This window comes from Cydia amplana, chromosome 17, assembly GCF_948474715.1.
Source record: "Cydia amplana chromosome 17, ilCydAmpl1.1, whole genome shotgun sequence".
NCBI lineage: Eukaryota > Metazoa > Arthropoda > Insecta > Lepidoptera > Tortricidae > Cydia > Cydia amplana.
The window spans coordinates 4,086,898-4,101,697 of record NC_086085.1 but is presented as its reverse complement, the minus strand read 5'-3'; the positions used below and the strand labels follow the sequence as shown (position 1 = coordinate 4,101,697).

The window sequence follows — 14,800 nt, the reverse complement described above, 5'->3', positions numbered from 1 at the left end:
CTTGTCGTACCTACATTCAAGCCGGGCGCTAGCGGCCGTTATGGTCTATGGAGCTCAAAAGTGGTCACATTTATTCATTTGTGGCCTGCCTCTTTCACACTCATGAAATGGCCAGAAGACTTATACGTGATGGGCGGATGGCTTTGATTATTATTAAAGGGATTATCTGGCCACGAGAAATGCATTCTCAGTACGAAGTCAGCGCAAACTTAGCGTGGTCGTATTAAATATTTCAGAACAGAACAGAATAGAACTATATTACAGGACCTGCATCAAAATGGACAAGTTCAACATGAACCGAAACAACACGTGGTGGCAAAAATACAGGCACGCCAAGAACCATCACAGCCGGCTGAGTATGGAGATGGTTCTACGCAAGAGCTTCGCGCAGGTGCTGAGGGACTATGTGCAGCACTGCTCACTCGCGGGGCTCAAGCAGGTGTGCGAGCGGGACATCCCGATCAGGCATCGGTAAGGGTTCAAATACACACGCCAAGAACCATCACAGCCGGTTGAGTATGGAGATGGTTCTGCGCAAGAGCTGCGCGCAGGTGCTGAGGGACTATGTGCAGCACTGCTCACTAGTAGGCCTCAAGCAGGTGTGCGAGCGGGACATCCCGATCAGGCATCGGTAAGGGTTCGAAATACACACGCCAAGAAACATCCCGACCGGCTGAGTAATGGAGATGGTCCAGGAGCAAGTGCTGAGGGATTACGTGCAGCACAGTGCAGCACTGCTCACTCGTGGGCATCAAGCAGGTGTGCGAGCGGGACATCCCTATTAGGAATCGGTAAGGATTCGAAACAAATGTGTATTATCTAAATTGTCATACTCGTAAACTGAAGAAGACTATAAAGGTGAAAGTTAGTCCTCAATTTGTCTAAAAGTACTTACTTTAATGGTTAAGAAAAATGACTTCTTATCTGCCTTAAACGCGTTCCCTGCTGGATATAAGCTAGCGTTCTCTAAGGATCTCCATGATGACAGGCCGTGTGTTGAATTAATACCCTAATAAGTTTTTTTTCAGTTACAATATTCACCGTGGGCCCGTTTCTCAAAAGCTTGTAACTTCTAATACAAGCGGATGTCACTTTTTGACAGCTTTTGTTAGAAGCTCTTGTGTTACAAGTTACAAGCTTTTGAGAAACGGGCCCCAGATCTGATCTCATACTCTTGTTGAGAACATTTTCGTCCACCGTCCTGTGGTCCGCGTTGGTCAGTTTCATGAATCTTTAGGACAAAATATAGATAACTGGCAAAAATACGGACTTGCCAATCAGGTTTCCTTGCTCTTCTTAGAAACTTCTCCTTTTGTGCATTCTGCGCAACAACTGGGCAGGCCATTTTATCACTACATTCACCATACTCAGGTATAATAAAACAGATGTATGTATCTTTTAAATGTAATTTTAAAGTAATCTGAAGTGACGTCTCGTGATGTGACATGCTTGTTTTCTTTTTGCGCCCTTTGCCGGCGATATTACAGCAATCAAAATGAATAGTCGGGTCAGCACAGTTCATAATGTATGAGAGCTCTACATGAATTCTCACACTAGAGATTTTTTGAGATGTGATAACCTATGTTGCAAATACTATATTTTTAAAAAAATCTCCACAAAATATGTCACATGGTTTTAATAAATCCAAACTATTATTAAAATAGAAAAAATATATCAAAACATGAATCCGACACTCGAGATTTTTTAATATGCAGTTCTCAAACATATACTCATTATGTATTTATATTTTCTCCCAGCTTGACACCAAAACCAGCTCCCAATAATTTTCTTTATTAAAAATATTTTTTTATATAAAAATAACAACTATGTGTACTTGGCCTCTGTGTAAGCCTGGAAATACAGCATACTTCATTGACTTTTTATGCTGGAAATGGATTTAATAATTGCGAGAAAAATAAGTATGTTATTCTTCAATAACTTGTACAGTTACTGTCAAAAAACTAGAAGTGTCCATTAGTTGTGTAGAACATTATTTTCTGTTTGTTTCCAATATCATGCTGCTATTCTGCGAATATAGCAGTTCCTCAGGCAGATAAATTAAACATGATCGAAACAAATACTATTAACCACAATAGTAAACTTTTCTCTCAGTGTGGGATATTCTCGGTCATGAAAAACTTACAAAGTTATTGTTTTTTTCATTAAATCTATAATCAATATTATTGTCGGGAGAAATTCTGACCGTGTAGTCGTGTAAGCTTCATAGCCCATTCTTCAAAAAATCTCTAGTGTGAAATTACTGTTTAGGTAGTATAAAATATAAAATAAAAAAAATGTTATTTCTCAAAAACGGGAACAGATATCAAGTTGTTAATTCGCAGCCGGGTATTCAATATGATATATAATTCACCCGTGTAGAAACATTTGACTGTGCAATTAATGTAACTTTAACTTTATATTGACTCCACTATGAAGGCCGTGCGGTGTTTTGGTAAAAAAATATCAGGATAAAATGTTAGAGAGTCTGTGCGGAAAGAGAAGAGTCGTAGAATATATTGTACCCCATACATTTCACGACTCAGTTCTTCTCTTTCCGCACAGACTTTAAAGGAAAAAGATAATATAATAAGTCTTAAGATACCATAGGACCCATAGGCTGAAGGCCCGACCTGCACTAATGATCAAATTACAATTTTGTCGCCAGGGTGCTGTAGTATTGAGTGTAGCCGTTCATTTGCTGCCAAAATATACTGTCAGCCACGTGATAGCTCACTAATGGCGCTAATACTAGCCAGGACAAAACGTCACCTACTCCTCCTCTCCTCTTCTTGGTCCTGGCTTTCATCCCATTTTACTTGGGGTCAGCTAGTAGTCTTGCGCCACATCACACGGTTGTGGGTTGTCTCCGGTACTGCACCCAAATACCATGGACAAATCCAGTCACCATGCCCGGACAGGACCGGAAAATAGGTATTCAGTATTCAGTTCAGGTATTCAGTGGCGCAGCGTGAACTAATCTAGCCGTGGGCGAAGTCGCATATCTGCGACTTCTGCGAGGCCCCCCTTGGGGGCGCGAGGCTGTGTGCGACGGCCCACTTCACTCACGCTACGCCACTGTTATGTAGGTATTGACCAATTTTTTCTTTGCTGTAGAATTTTCTGGACCTTCTTAACCGCCCTCACCTTCGGCGCTATGATCTACATGCTCATGAACATCTGGAAGGCCACATTAAGCAACCCCCTGATCGTGACCATGGACTCTTCCACGTACCCCATCGCCGAGATCGACTTCCCTGCCATCGCCGTGTGCAATATCAATCGGATTAGTATGAAGTCCGTTAAGGAACGTGGGGCGACGATGTAAGCCTTAAAGATGGGCAGGCTGGAGCTTCCGGCGCTTACTTTTCTATGACAAACGATCACGTGATGCTTTCCATAGAAAACGAAGCTCCGGAAGCTCCGGCCCGGACACGGCACGGTCTAACCTGAGTCATCCTTTACTAGAATAGGGTACATATTTGAATATGTATTAATGTATTCACGTCGACTCAAACAGAAAGGCTGTCCGTGGTAATCCAGCACCTTTGCACCAGGAATGGCATGAAGCGGTTTGTCTTTTGAAATTTATAGTTTTGATTTTTCTTTGTAACCTTAATTAACTTAATAAAGCCTTTAAAATATATTATTTTACTTACACCATGCATGAAATAAAGTACCAGAAGACCCGTAGACAGCGTTATTTTTAAATACAATGTCTATTTTAAAACCCTTATAAAACTATAGAGTACCTACCTAGGTATAATAATTTGATCCTTACGTCACATGCTAGTGTTTCGTATAAATTCCATACTATAGTTCGTTTTTTTTAGCATTAGAAATAAGCTAAGTATACAATCTTAATGTGTCTTTTAATTGAAAAACACATTTTAAAAATAATATAATCATTTATTTACAAACAAGATACATATATACAGTGTATTACTAAAAGAAATTAAAAACTAGCTTAAAAATAAGTTACGGCAAATATGTAACAATTATGAATCTAATACGATCATTTATATTCTTCTGCTTTCATAAGTAATAGTTTTTGATTTTTTAAATTAAAAGACATGTCAAGATCGCTTACCTTCTTGCAAGTTCTTTCTAATGCTAAAAAAACGAACTATAGCAACTCGTGATAGTTTTAAAAAAGAAACTGTGACTAAAATAGTCAAATAAAAAATTCAAGCTACGCACCGAGTTAGAAATGTTAAAATGTGAAACCGCTACAATAAATCGTCCAGTGAAAATGTGACGTTTATAGTAGCAATTCCACACTTGGTCGCTGCAGAGTTAGAATCGGACCAAGCCAACTCTGCATGTCATTTGCAAAGAAAAAGTGTGTCAGTGTCATCATTAATGTCTTTCTATGAAAATATGAAGTTTATGACACTCGGCACTTCCTCACTTTGCTCTGTTCTTTGCAAATGTGCGGTGCAAAGTGAGCTTAGAGACTATAGACGTATTTACTTCATTGTCTTGGTTTATTAGGCTATAATATGTAATACTCGTACTTAGGTACAAAGGTAATTAAATATTGCTGCAAATTGTGGTTTCATAACAAACTGATTCTCACACACACTCACGTTATCGGGTTTAAATTAAGCCATCTACCGCTCGCTGTCGAGTTTAAATTGAAATCATTAATTAAGATGACACGTTTCAGGTACCAAAACAAGAAGAGATTGCATCCAAACACCACTCTGAACGACTTCGAATGGTATCTGATGCAAACCGGTCGGCTCTTGGACTATTCTTACAACGAGACTCTTAGACTACGTCTCCTGAAGTTTACCCCTCAGAACGCGGAGCACTCACAAAAAATTATAGAGGGTATGAAAGGGGTAAGACATTTAATTTATTTAAGACGACAGTGGACGACCGCTTCTCATATATATATTATACTACTCTTTGTTCTCCATACAAACGTTTTCCATTTTTTTTAACACGCTTTTATTAGGTCGACTTGTATGTAACTATGTAATGGAATCTTGCAAGTTAAATTTGATCCATGTCCCGGTTTCCGATTGAGCTGAAACTTTGCATACACATGTAAGTCTGGTGACAATGCAATATTATGGTACCATCGAGCTGATCTGATGATGGAGACAGGAGGTGGCCATAGGAACTGTGTGATGAGACAACGCAACCTAATTGTGTTAGGGGTTTTTAGAATTGTCTCGATGAATATTAGTTGTCTGTCGTAAGAAAAGTACAGTCAGCGATAAAAGCTTGTATCAAAAATGAAATTTTTGCCAAAAACTTATTCTCTCTGGATATTAGGTAGGTAACATTATACGAAATATGTTTACACAATTACTACAATTAGTCGTACATACGACATTAACCCTGTAACGATGATGATGTTATGATGATGATGATGCTTCTGATCGATTTCGGCCACAGCATGAACCTAGTATTTTAACTGGACAAGGCATGGGGGGTGGGGGGAAATGACCGAACGGGATAGTCTTATGTAGGTATCCTTCAGTAGGAGTAACAGCGAAAGCGCTATTATTGTCTCACATTTTTTTTATTCCCCGCCATAAATTAGTATGGATTATGGTGGGCAACAAATAAATTCGACCAATCATAGTGTCGCATTGCGTATATTTTGTCCCTCACGGAGGCACGCGATAGCACTTCTATAGGATCCTACCTTCTATGGGCCACAGCGACTGTAGGTATGCTCTGGAGTAGGCATTTTTTTAATTCGCGTTATTTGGGTGTAGCTGAGCTCATCCTCTCTCTGGTACGACCTTATAGGGCTTATCTAGGTGGCTCACGTATACCCTATCTTCTTGCTAAATACCTACTCTAGCGAATTTTGGGCACGTTAATATAATCCCTATATAAGGTAACATCGAAAAGTTCTATGTCTGGTAACTTATGTTGTGATTTGACAGCTGGCTCCATCCTGCGAAGAAATGCTGTTACGTTGTTCCTGGGACGGACAAGAAGTGAACTGTACCGATATCTTCACCATGCGGCGCACTGTTCTGGGGCACTGTTGCGCATTCAACTACGTGCTTGAGTACGACTCTATGGGCAGGTATATAGAGTCCGTCTACAGTCTAAGCTACAGTACTTAAGCTAGTAGTGACCTTATCGGCTTGTGCGGAATGAAAAAAGTTCACAAAATTTGACATTTAAGGTAGCACACAAGGCTTACCGATTTTCTGTTAAGTGATCTTTGCCTACAGTGCGGGGGCAATAAATAAGTTACAGGAGGTCGTGAACACAATCCAATTTATTAAAATACTTATGTCAGCTAGGTGACACGGGATGCTTCAGACCTTGGATTTTTAAATAGGCTACAAAGATATACAGAATAAATAACTACGTTAATCTTTATTCCTATTTTGAACCTTGAAAAGTACGCATACGGTTGTTCTTCTTCACATCTTTTACGGACTCCGAGGGCCACGAAAAAGGCTCCAAGCGAATATGCTCAACACCGCCATAGTTTTTGTGAAAAAGAAACGTACTTATTGCTTGTTTGGTTCCTACGTTTTTCGTGGTCGGAGCATTTAAGACTACAAAAAGCTCTTGAAAATTTAAAATAATGATAATACGGGCTCTGGTGATTTTATTATAATGTATTTTAGTGTCAACGTGTCTGACTGAGTTGTAGGCATTGAATTTTGACGCAAAAACTGAAACGTTTAAAGGATGACTCACGTTAGACCATGCAGGCTGACCGGGCCGGAGCTTCCGGCGCTTAGGTACTTTTCTATGACAGATGAGCACGTGGTGCTTTACATAGAAAACGAAGCCCCGGAAGCTCCGGCCTGGACACGGCCCGGCCTAACGTGAGTCATCCTTTAAGGATAAATCGGAAAGGATAAAAAGGCATTATTCGCTGCTCTTTATTGCGATCACTGTATCCGTCATAAATAAGTTTTTGGCAAAAATTTCATTTTTGGTACAAGCTTTTATCGCTGACTGTACTTTTCTTTCGACAGACAACTAATACCTACTCATCGAGACAATTCTAAAAACCCCTAACACAATTAGGTTGCGGTGTTGCATCACAGAGTTCCTATGGCCACCTCCTGTCTCCATCATCAGATCAGCTCTGTCATAATAATATTGCATTGTCATCCGATTTATACATGCATGCAAAATTTCAGCTCAATCGGAAACCGGGAAGTGGATCAAACTTGCAAGATTTGATTACAGACCAGTGACAGACAACGGTCAGGTGAAAGTAAAAAAATAAATAAAAAGCGATTGGTTTTGCATAGAACAACATAGACAAGTTAAGCAAAATTATAAATTCGGTCATTGTAATCGTCTGTAGACTCTGTAGTTATTATTTAGAGTCCGTCTAAACTAACTTTGCAGTCTTTGCACCGATTTGAATAGAACAAAGTGAGGGAGGGGTGTCATTATAAACCTCTGCAATACAGCATTTCATTGAGTAAAGGACTGTCTAAAGGGCCCCATGATCAGTCAGTTAAATGCAAAGGGTTAAATGACAGCTCTGAACAACTGACAGGCCGATATCGTCCGGCGGCCGGATCATCAGTGGGCCTCTTTAAGATAAACAGGCGATATAAGTTTTTATCTATATAAATATACCTACTTAATATTTACCAAAAACCTTTATTTCAGGCCTGACAAAAGCAAAGACCTGATCGGGAATGTGATGCGGCAGAAGCAGGCGGGCATGCATCACGGGCTCGTCGTGGTGTTAGATCCGCTTCTGGAAGACTATGCCTATCCTCTGCGGAACGTGGAAGGTTTTGATGTAAGATTGTACTCTGGTCGTCTTGTGACAGCGACTAGAACCTGGTCAGAAGCAGGCGGGCATGTATCACGGGCTCATCGCTCTAACTTTTTATGAATACCAGCGGCTGTATGAAGTAGGAACGTATTCTCTGCGAGGCATCAAAGGATTTGACGAAGTTATTGGCTGTGTAAATTTTCCCAATAAAAATCTTAGACGTATGTAAGTGTGTCCTTGATGGGGCCTAAATGTTTGTTGTCTATGTAGGTACATGCAGGAATTTGTTTTTATGTTCCAATTCGTACCTTGTCACGTCGGCAAACTGCGAGCCAATATCTCATATCATTAATTGTCACCGTAACAAAGTAGATTTATGATTAAGTATTTTGTAGATATTTCTGTTCGACCCAACTCACTTCGCGGATCCAAGCGGTGGGCGCGTGCTGCAGCGCGTGTCCCAGCCCAATGAAGCCATGGTGTTAGAGCTGCGATCGGTCCGGCAGATCGCCACGGCAGAAGTGAGGAAGTACCCCCTTAGCATTGTGAGTTAACTTTCAAGTCTTAAGTCTAAGCATTCAGACTGCGTTCTAAGTTTTTCCCAGAGATGTGAAAAATACTTTATAAAAAGTATTTAAATACAAAATACAAATACTTCCTTGATATACTATTTCAAATGCAAAATACAAAATAGTTTTTGAATTTGTATTTAAAATACAAAATACGAAATAGGTATTTTCAAAATACAAATACTTTGCGATAAAAGGTACTCTGAATAGTGAATACCTAGTCTGAATTAAAAAGTATTACTCAAAATATCCGAATTGAAAAGACTCTCTTCATTCTTTGAAAACAGTGTGTCAATCAGTCCTCTTAGTGCAAATTTCTAGTTGTTTGCTCATATTAACTGGAAGGATGGATGGATGATGGTTTATAACGGACAATTTTTAAAAGCATTAATTTAGATTTGTAATGTTTTACAGCTAGTATCGTTAGTGTGATGAAAACGTCTCGTTTGTGCAAAAAAGTTTCATCAGGGCAGAAAAGTTTGTTCTCCTCTCGTACCTTGAAACCCTCGCAACACTCAAGATTCCACTTTTTTAACCACTCGCTACGCTTGTGGTCATGTGCGACGTTACTAAACAGATTCAACAGTATGAGAGAGTTGCCAGGATTGTAACATCAGAAGAGATTGTAACTCCTACCTACATTACCTACTATAAAGTATTTTGTATTTTGAAAATAGAAAATAGGTCCCAAAAACTATTTCAAATAAAATACAAAATAGTTTTCTTCAAAAGGTATTTAAATACAAAATACAAAATAGGTATTTTGCATTTAGTATTTGCATTTTAAATACAAGTATTTCAAATAAGTCACATCTCTGGTTTTTCCACCGTAGACTTCCACCTATATCGACCGGGATATGGACCGTGATTACCTTTTGTATTGTTTTCCCACCTTATCGGGAACTTTTTACGCTACGTCTTCCAGTCAACTTAGGAAAACTTTGTTCAATTACCTATGAAATTGTCTGAAAGAAATTGACCGCCTGTTGTTACTATACTTTTACTTTTCATTTCACAACAATTCAGTGTACAACAAATATTGTATTGTTATTTCCAGAGGAAATGTCTCTTCCACGACGAGGTTCCCGAACACTTCGGGAGCATGTACTCATACAGCGCATGCATTGCGCGCTGCCGGATCAAGACCATCCGCTCTCTCTGCAAGTGCACGCCTTACTACTTGCCTGCCGGCGACAATGGCGAGACTGTCTGCTCACTGTTGGATCTGTGGTGCCTCAACAAGTATAGAGGTATCAATGACCAAGACAATGATCTCTCCATTTGTACAAACATCACTATATTGTCAAAAGCGACACTCAAGTGGAATAATCCCCAAGCAAAACTCAACCAACACACCTACATTCCAGCAGGAACTGCATATTCTTGGGAAATTCGACCCATGCCGCCGTGACCCAGCAGTTTTAGGCATCTGCCGCGATCAGAGGACGCTGGCTCGACTCCAGCCCTGGGCACTGGATGCCTTGGTCAGGTCACTTTTCCCTTGTATACCTTTGACATTTATTTTGGTTTACAACAGGACTGGAGGGACACAGTTGTTGGTCACGATCCTCAGTCATTAGGGAACGACGACGAACAAGACAACATAGGTACCTAATTTTCATTACCGTTTCAGAAAAACTTCTCTATTTCTACCCGTTCAACTCAAACGCCAAGTTTGGGCTCGAGATGGAACGCCTAGACTCGCTCAACTGCCCCGAGTGTCTGCCGGACTGCGAGCTGACGAAACACTCCACCAAGTCTTCCGTGATTCCGTTCAGGGATCGAGGACTCGGAGACCAGGCAGTGCTGCCGGATCTCGCGTGAGTTGCGATCATTTTATAACCAAAAGACGGTTTAAAATGCCATCATTTTATGGATTTCAAAAGCAGTTCCAATTTACAAAATGTCGTTTCCGAGAGAAAATTCACGAGATAGCGCTTGCGACTTCAGGGGCGTAACATGAGTGTTGCCAATCCTTTAGAAACTTAATACATACAACACTCCTTTCTGGAAGAACCCCATGCTGTAATGTCCGTGTGTAATGCCCACCAGAAAACCGCAGTAAGTTCCGCCACAGAGTTCGCGATTGCAATTGTTTGCGATACATATTAGTAGGTACTTAATTCAAAACATTTTTACTTATCCATATAGTATTTTTACAACTTTTGGCCCATTAGTCAAAAGGTCTCTTCATATATGACTGCTCAGTGGGTCGTTTCTGACCCACTGAAAAAAAATCGCTTCTACTCAACTTAATCGAGGAGAGTCACTGCCCTTAAGAGGTCTAGACTAAAAAAAAAACAGCCAAGGGCGAGTCGAACTCGCGCACAAAGGGTTCCGAACCATTACGCCAAAAACTGAAAAAAACATACGTTTCGGAACATTTCAACTGTCTAGCTGTCACGGTTCATGAGTTACAGCCTGGTGACAGACAGACGGACGGACGGATAGCAGAGTCTTAGTAATAGAAGAAGGTGTATTTTTTGTCATACCCCAGGAAAGGACTCAACGTCACAGAATTAACTAACGTAGCGATGGTGTACATCTACCAGCCGACAAACGACGGAATTTTGGACCGGCTCGACGTAGTGTCCTACTGGTATGAAATACTGAGTAAGTACCTATCTATATTATCCGTAGATACCTATAGATGTGCAAAAAGTAGGTAAAACATTACACACACAAAGCTAAATAAAGTACATACTAATAGGTACCTCTAGCGTCGAATGAAGGTCCCTATGACAGTTCCTTCCAGTGTTTTTCAGTTGGTTTTATTTATTTCTATTACTTGAATGTTTTGTCATGTTTCTAAATAAATATTTTACGTGATATACTCGTAGCTACTCCATATAAAATGAAGCTGTCTCCATCGACGCGAGAGGTACGTTAAACCAAGAGGAGTCTGCAACGATTTTGATAGCACACGCAGTGCAAGTGTTATTTTAAACGTCAAACTTCTATGAAATAATTACGTATAAATGACCCTTGCACTGCGTGTGCCATCAACATCGTTGCAGACTCTAGTTCTATAATGAATGGTGTTGTGTCGTTGTTTTCTATTTTTGTCTAAATTTCAATTTTGAAATGTAAATTGTATTTTCCTGCTTCAGGTAACATAGGCGGTTTTGCAGGTATCCTCGTCGGATTCTCTATCATTAGCGCAGTCGAAATATTTTATTATTTCGTCATCCGATTCGTTCAAGTTCTGTGCTCGAACTGGAAATTATATTATTAAATACTTTATAAATTAAAATACTTTTATTTGGTCTCTTTCTTTTTAATAAATCGAGAAATAAAAAAATAAAAAATAATAGATAAATAAATAAATATTGGGGGATATCTTACACAGATCAACCTAGCCCAAACTAAGCAAAGCTTGTACTATGGGTGCTAGGCGACGATATACATACTTATATAGATAAATACATACTTATATACATAGAAAACATCCATGACTCCGGAACAAAATTAAATATTAGTGTTCATCACACAAATAAATGCCCTTACCGGGATTCGAACCCAGGACCATCGGCTTCGCAGGCAGGGTCACTACCCATCAGGGATGTTGCGAATATCCGCATCCGCAACCGCGGAACTTCCGCATTATTTTCAACATCCGCATCCGCATAAAATCGATGCGGATTTAATGCGGATGCGGATGTGGAACAGTTCGGTACAGGAACGTCTTAGCATCGGCGTAAGTGCTAGACTGCTAGGTAATTTAGTCATTAGCCAAAAAACCTATTAGAAATTAGCAGTCAAGCGTGAGTGGGACTTAATGTACGGAACCCTTGGAACGCGAGTCCGACTCGCACTTGGCCGGTTTTTTTAACCGCATCCGCGGATGTGAGCCTTTAAAAATCCGCATCCGCATCCGCATCCGCGGATGTCAAAAAATCGGCATCCGCAACATCCCTGCTACCCACTAGGCCAGACCGGTCGTCAGATAAAGCAAGCTATGCATAATAATTTCGTACATTAAGTAACCCTCCGGTTGCTATCTCTGTCGCACGCGTCATTAGCACACAAGGTCCGTTTATTTCATTTCCGATATTTGTCTCTCTATTGCTCTTGCATATTCAAACGAGAGAGATAAATCTAATGCTGGTCAACCAAATCTTGTCAGTAAAAAAGGCGCAAAATTCAAATTTTCTATGGGACGATATCCCTTCGCGCCTACATTTTTCAAATTTGCCGCCTTTTTCTACTGTCAAGATCTGGTTGACCAAGTATATCTATGAATTTTTGAATTTAATGTAATTGATGACTATTATAATATTTATTTGCTTGATTGACATAATTGAATTTGTTCCTGTTTTTGTAACGTTGACATGTAATTTTTATAGTGTATGTGTAACACAGCATGCATAATAACATTACTTATAAGCGCCTTGGTTTATTAGACTGTAAGCTTATTTGTGAATAAAATTGAAATACATTGAAATACCTGTCTTATGTACAATAAAGTGTTTACATACCTCTTCCTCGCGTTGTCCCGGCATTTTGCCACGGCTCATGGGAGCCTGGGGTCCGCTTGGCAACTAATACCAGTAACTGGCGTGGGCACTAGTTTTTACGAAAGCGACTGCCATCTGACCCTCCAACCCAGAGGGTAAACTAGGCCCGTATTGGGATTAGTCCGGTTTCCTCACGATGTTTTCCTTCACCGAAAAGCGACTGGTAAATATCAAATGATATTTCGTACATAAGTTCCGAAAAACTCATTGGTACGAGCCGGGGTTCGAACCCGCGACCTCCGGATTGCAAGTCGCACGCTCTTACCGCTAGGCTACCAGCGCTTACAAAGTGTTTACTACATACATAAATAGAAAAAAATATTAAAGAAGTGGTCTCCTCTCCTTTAAAACCCCTACATATGTAGACTGCTATAATCATAAGATCGTACATCCCTTTTAGTGTAATTTACTACAACATTTTACAAGTTGGTACTTAGTAAGACTACCATAGAGAAAAAAGTGCTCACTCCATACATCAGTTTTAGTACCAAAAAGACTATTAGCATCTAGCATCGAGTAGCGGAACTATCAGTACTGCTACTTGACAATAGATGTAGCACCGACCGGAAAGTCTTATGCTGTTGAGATAAGACTTTCCGGTCGGCGCTACATCTATTGTCAAGTAGCAGTACTGATAGTTCCGCTACTCGATGCTAGATGTAGACACTGAAATTAATAGTCTGAACAGATGTATGGAGTGAGCACTCTTGTCTTACTATATTTCTCTATGGTACTACTTACTAATGAATACTTTAAAAATAATTTCCTTTGTCATTCAGTCTCATACTCTCAGGTTTAAATACAGTCATCCATTATATTCTAATATGATTTCTATATATTATGTAATAGTCTAAATTTTGACATCAATGTGAGCAATAAAGGAAGATTAGAAACTATAATCTTGGGGACCACAAGCCAGACTAAAGGGGCCTGATTAATTGATATCGTTCGGCGGACTGGTACTCAGTGGGTCCCTTTACATGATACCAAAAATTCATTGAGCGAATAATACATGTAAAGTCTAAGTCATAACGTGCCCCTTTTCTATGAGATTGGGCTTAAAGGGCTGGCATCCGGGGCATAAAAAAAAAACAAAAAATGGACACAATTGGGATAGACAGGGCAAGCTATGATGGCGCCATCTGCTTAATACTTCGACCGGCCAACCCCATTGTCAAACGTCAACTTTGTAGAAAACTGCAAAATGTACGGAGCAGTACAGCGCCATCTGTATCTACATCATAACATTATAAATCGAAATAACGCCTATATATTCAAAAATAGTACCTAGGGCAGTGGTTCCTAACCTTTTCAGTCCGGTCACCCCTATGACTAACTAGGGAACCTGATTTTACCCCTCCTGCCAATGGTAATAAAAAATAAAACGTGTACGTTTGTTGTATTGTTATATTAGGTTAGCTTATTACCCCCGTAAAATACCAGTTTTACCCCCACGGGGGTAATTACCCCCAGGTTAGGAACCACTGACCTAGGGGCTATTCATAAATTACGTCATTTCAAATTGGGTGGGGGTCTGAACATCGGATGATGGTAGCATGACGTAGGAGGAAACGGGGTCATTCGAAGCATGATTTTTGGATGATTTTAGGGGGGGAGGGGGGTCAAAAATCGTCAAAAATAGATGACGTAATTTATGAACAGCCCGTTATATATTTTATACAATAGCAACATTCGTTTAGATTACACGCAATGTTGCCGCCGTTCGCTCCAGTCGCTAGCAGTAAAAGCTTTCTTATCATTGTATAGATGTAGTGAACAATCTTTTGCCATCGTATTTCGAGTTTGGTGAGGTGTGCAATAAAGAGTATTTTATTGTATTGTATTTTCTCGGAATCGTTCGTAATTGTCATGCTACTTCAGTCAACCTCAGTACTTTTTGTACTGAGACCGAATGAAATAGCATAACACGTTCGTGCGTTTCCGTGAAAATGCGACGGTAAAGGATTATTCACTACAATTGTACA

The 14,800-nt window shown here is 39.9% G+C and overlaps 1 protein-coding gene across 1 annotated transcript; it reads left to right on the top strand.

Moving 5' to 3' along the window:
- The first annotated feature begins 271 nt into the window (after positions 1 to 271).
- Positions 272 to 11,533, top strand: LOC134655703 (pickpocket protein 28-like). The gene is made up of 10 exons (XM_063511162.1): positions 272 to 471; positions 3,115 to 3,321; positions 4,667 to 4,844; positions 5,907 to 6,052; positions 7,618 to 7,753; positions 8,125 to 8,274; positions 9,356 to 9,548; positions 9,932 to 10,118; positions 10,796 to 10,911; positions 11,409 to 11,533. Exons 1-10 carry the CDS (start codon positions 278 to 280, stop codon positions 11,531 to 11,533), a joined length of 1,632 nt encoding a protein of 543 aa, XP_063367232.1. The 5' UTR covers positions 272 to 277.
- The last annotated feature ends 3,267 nt before the right edge of the window (positions 11,534 to 14,800 follow it).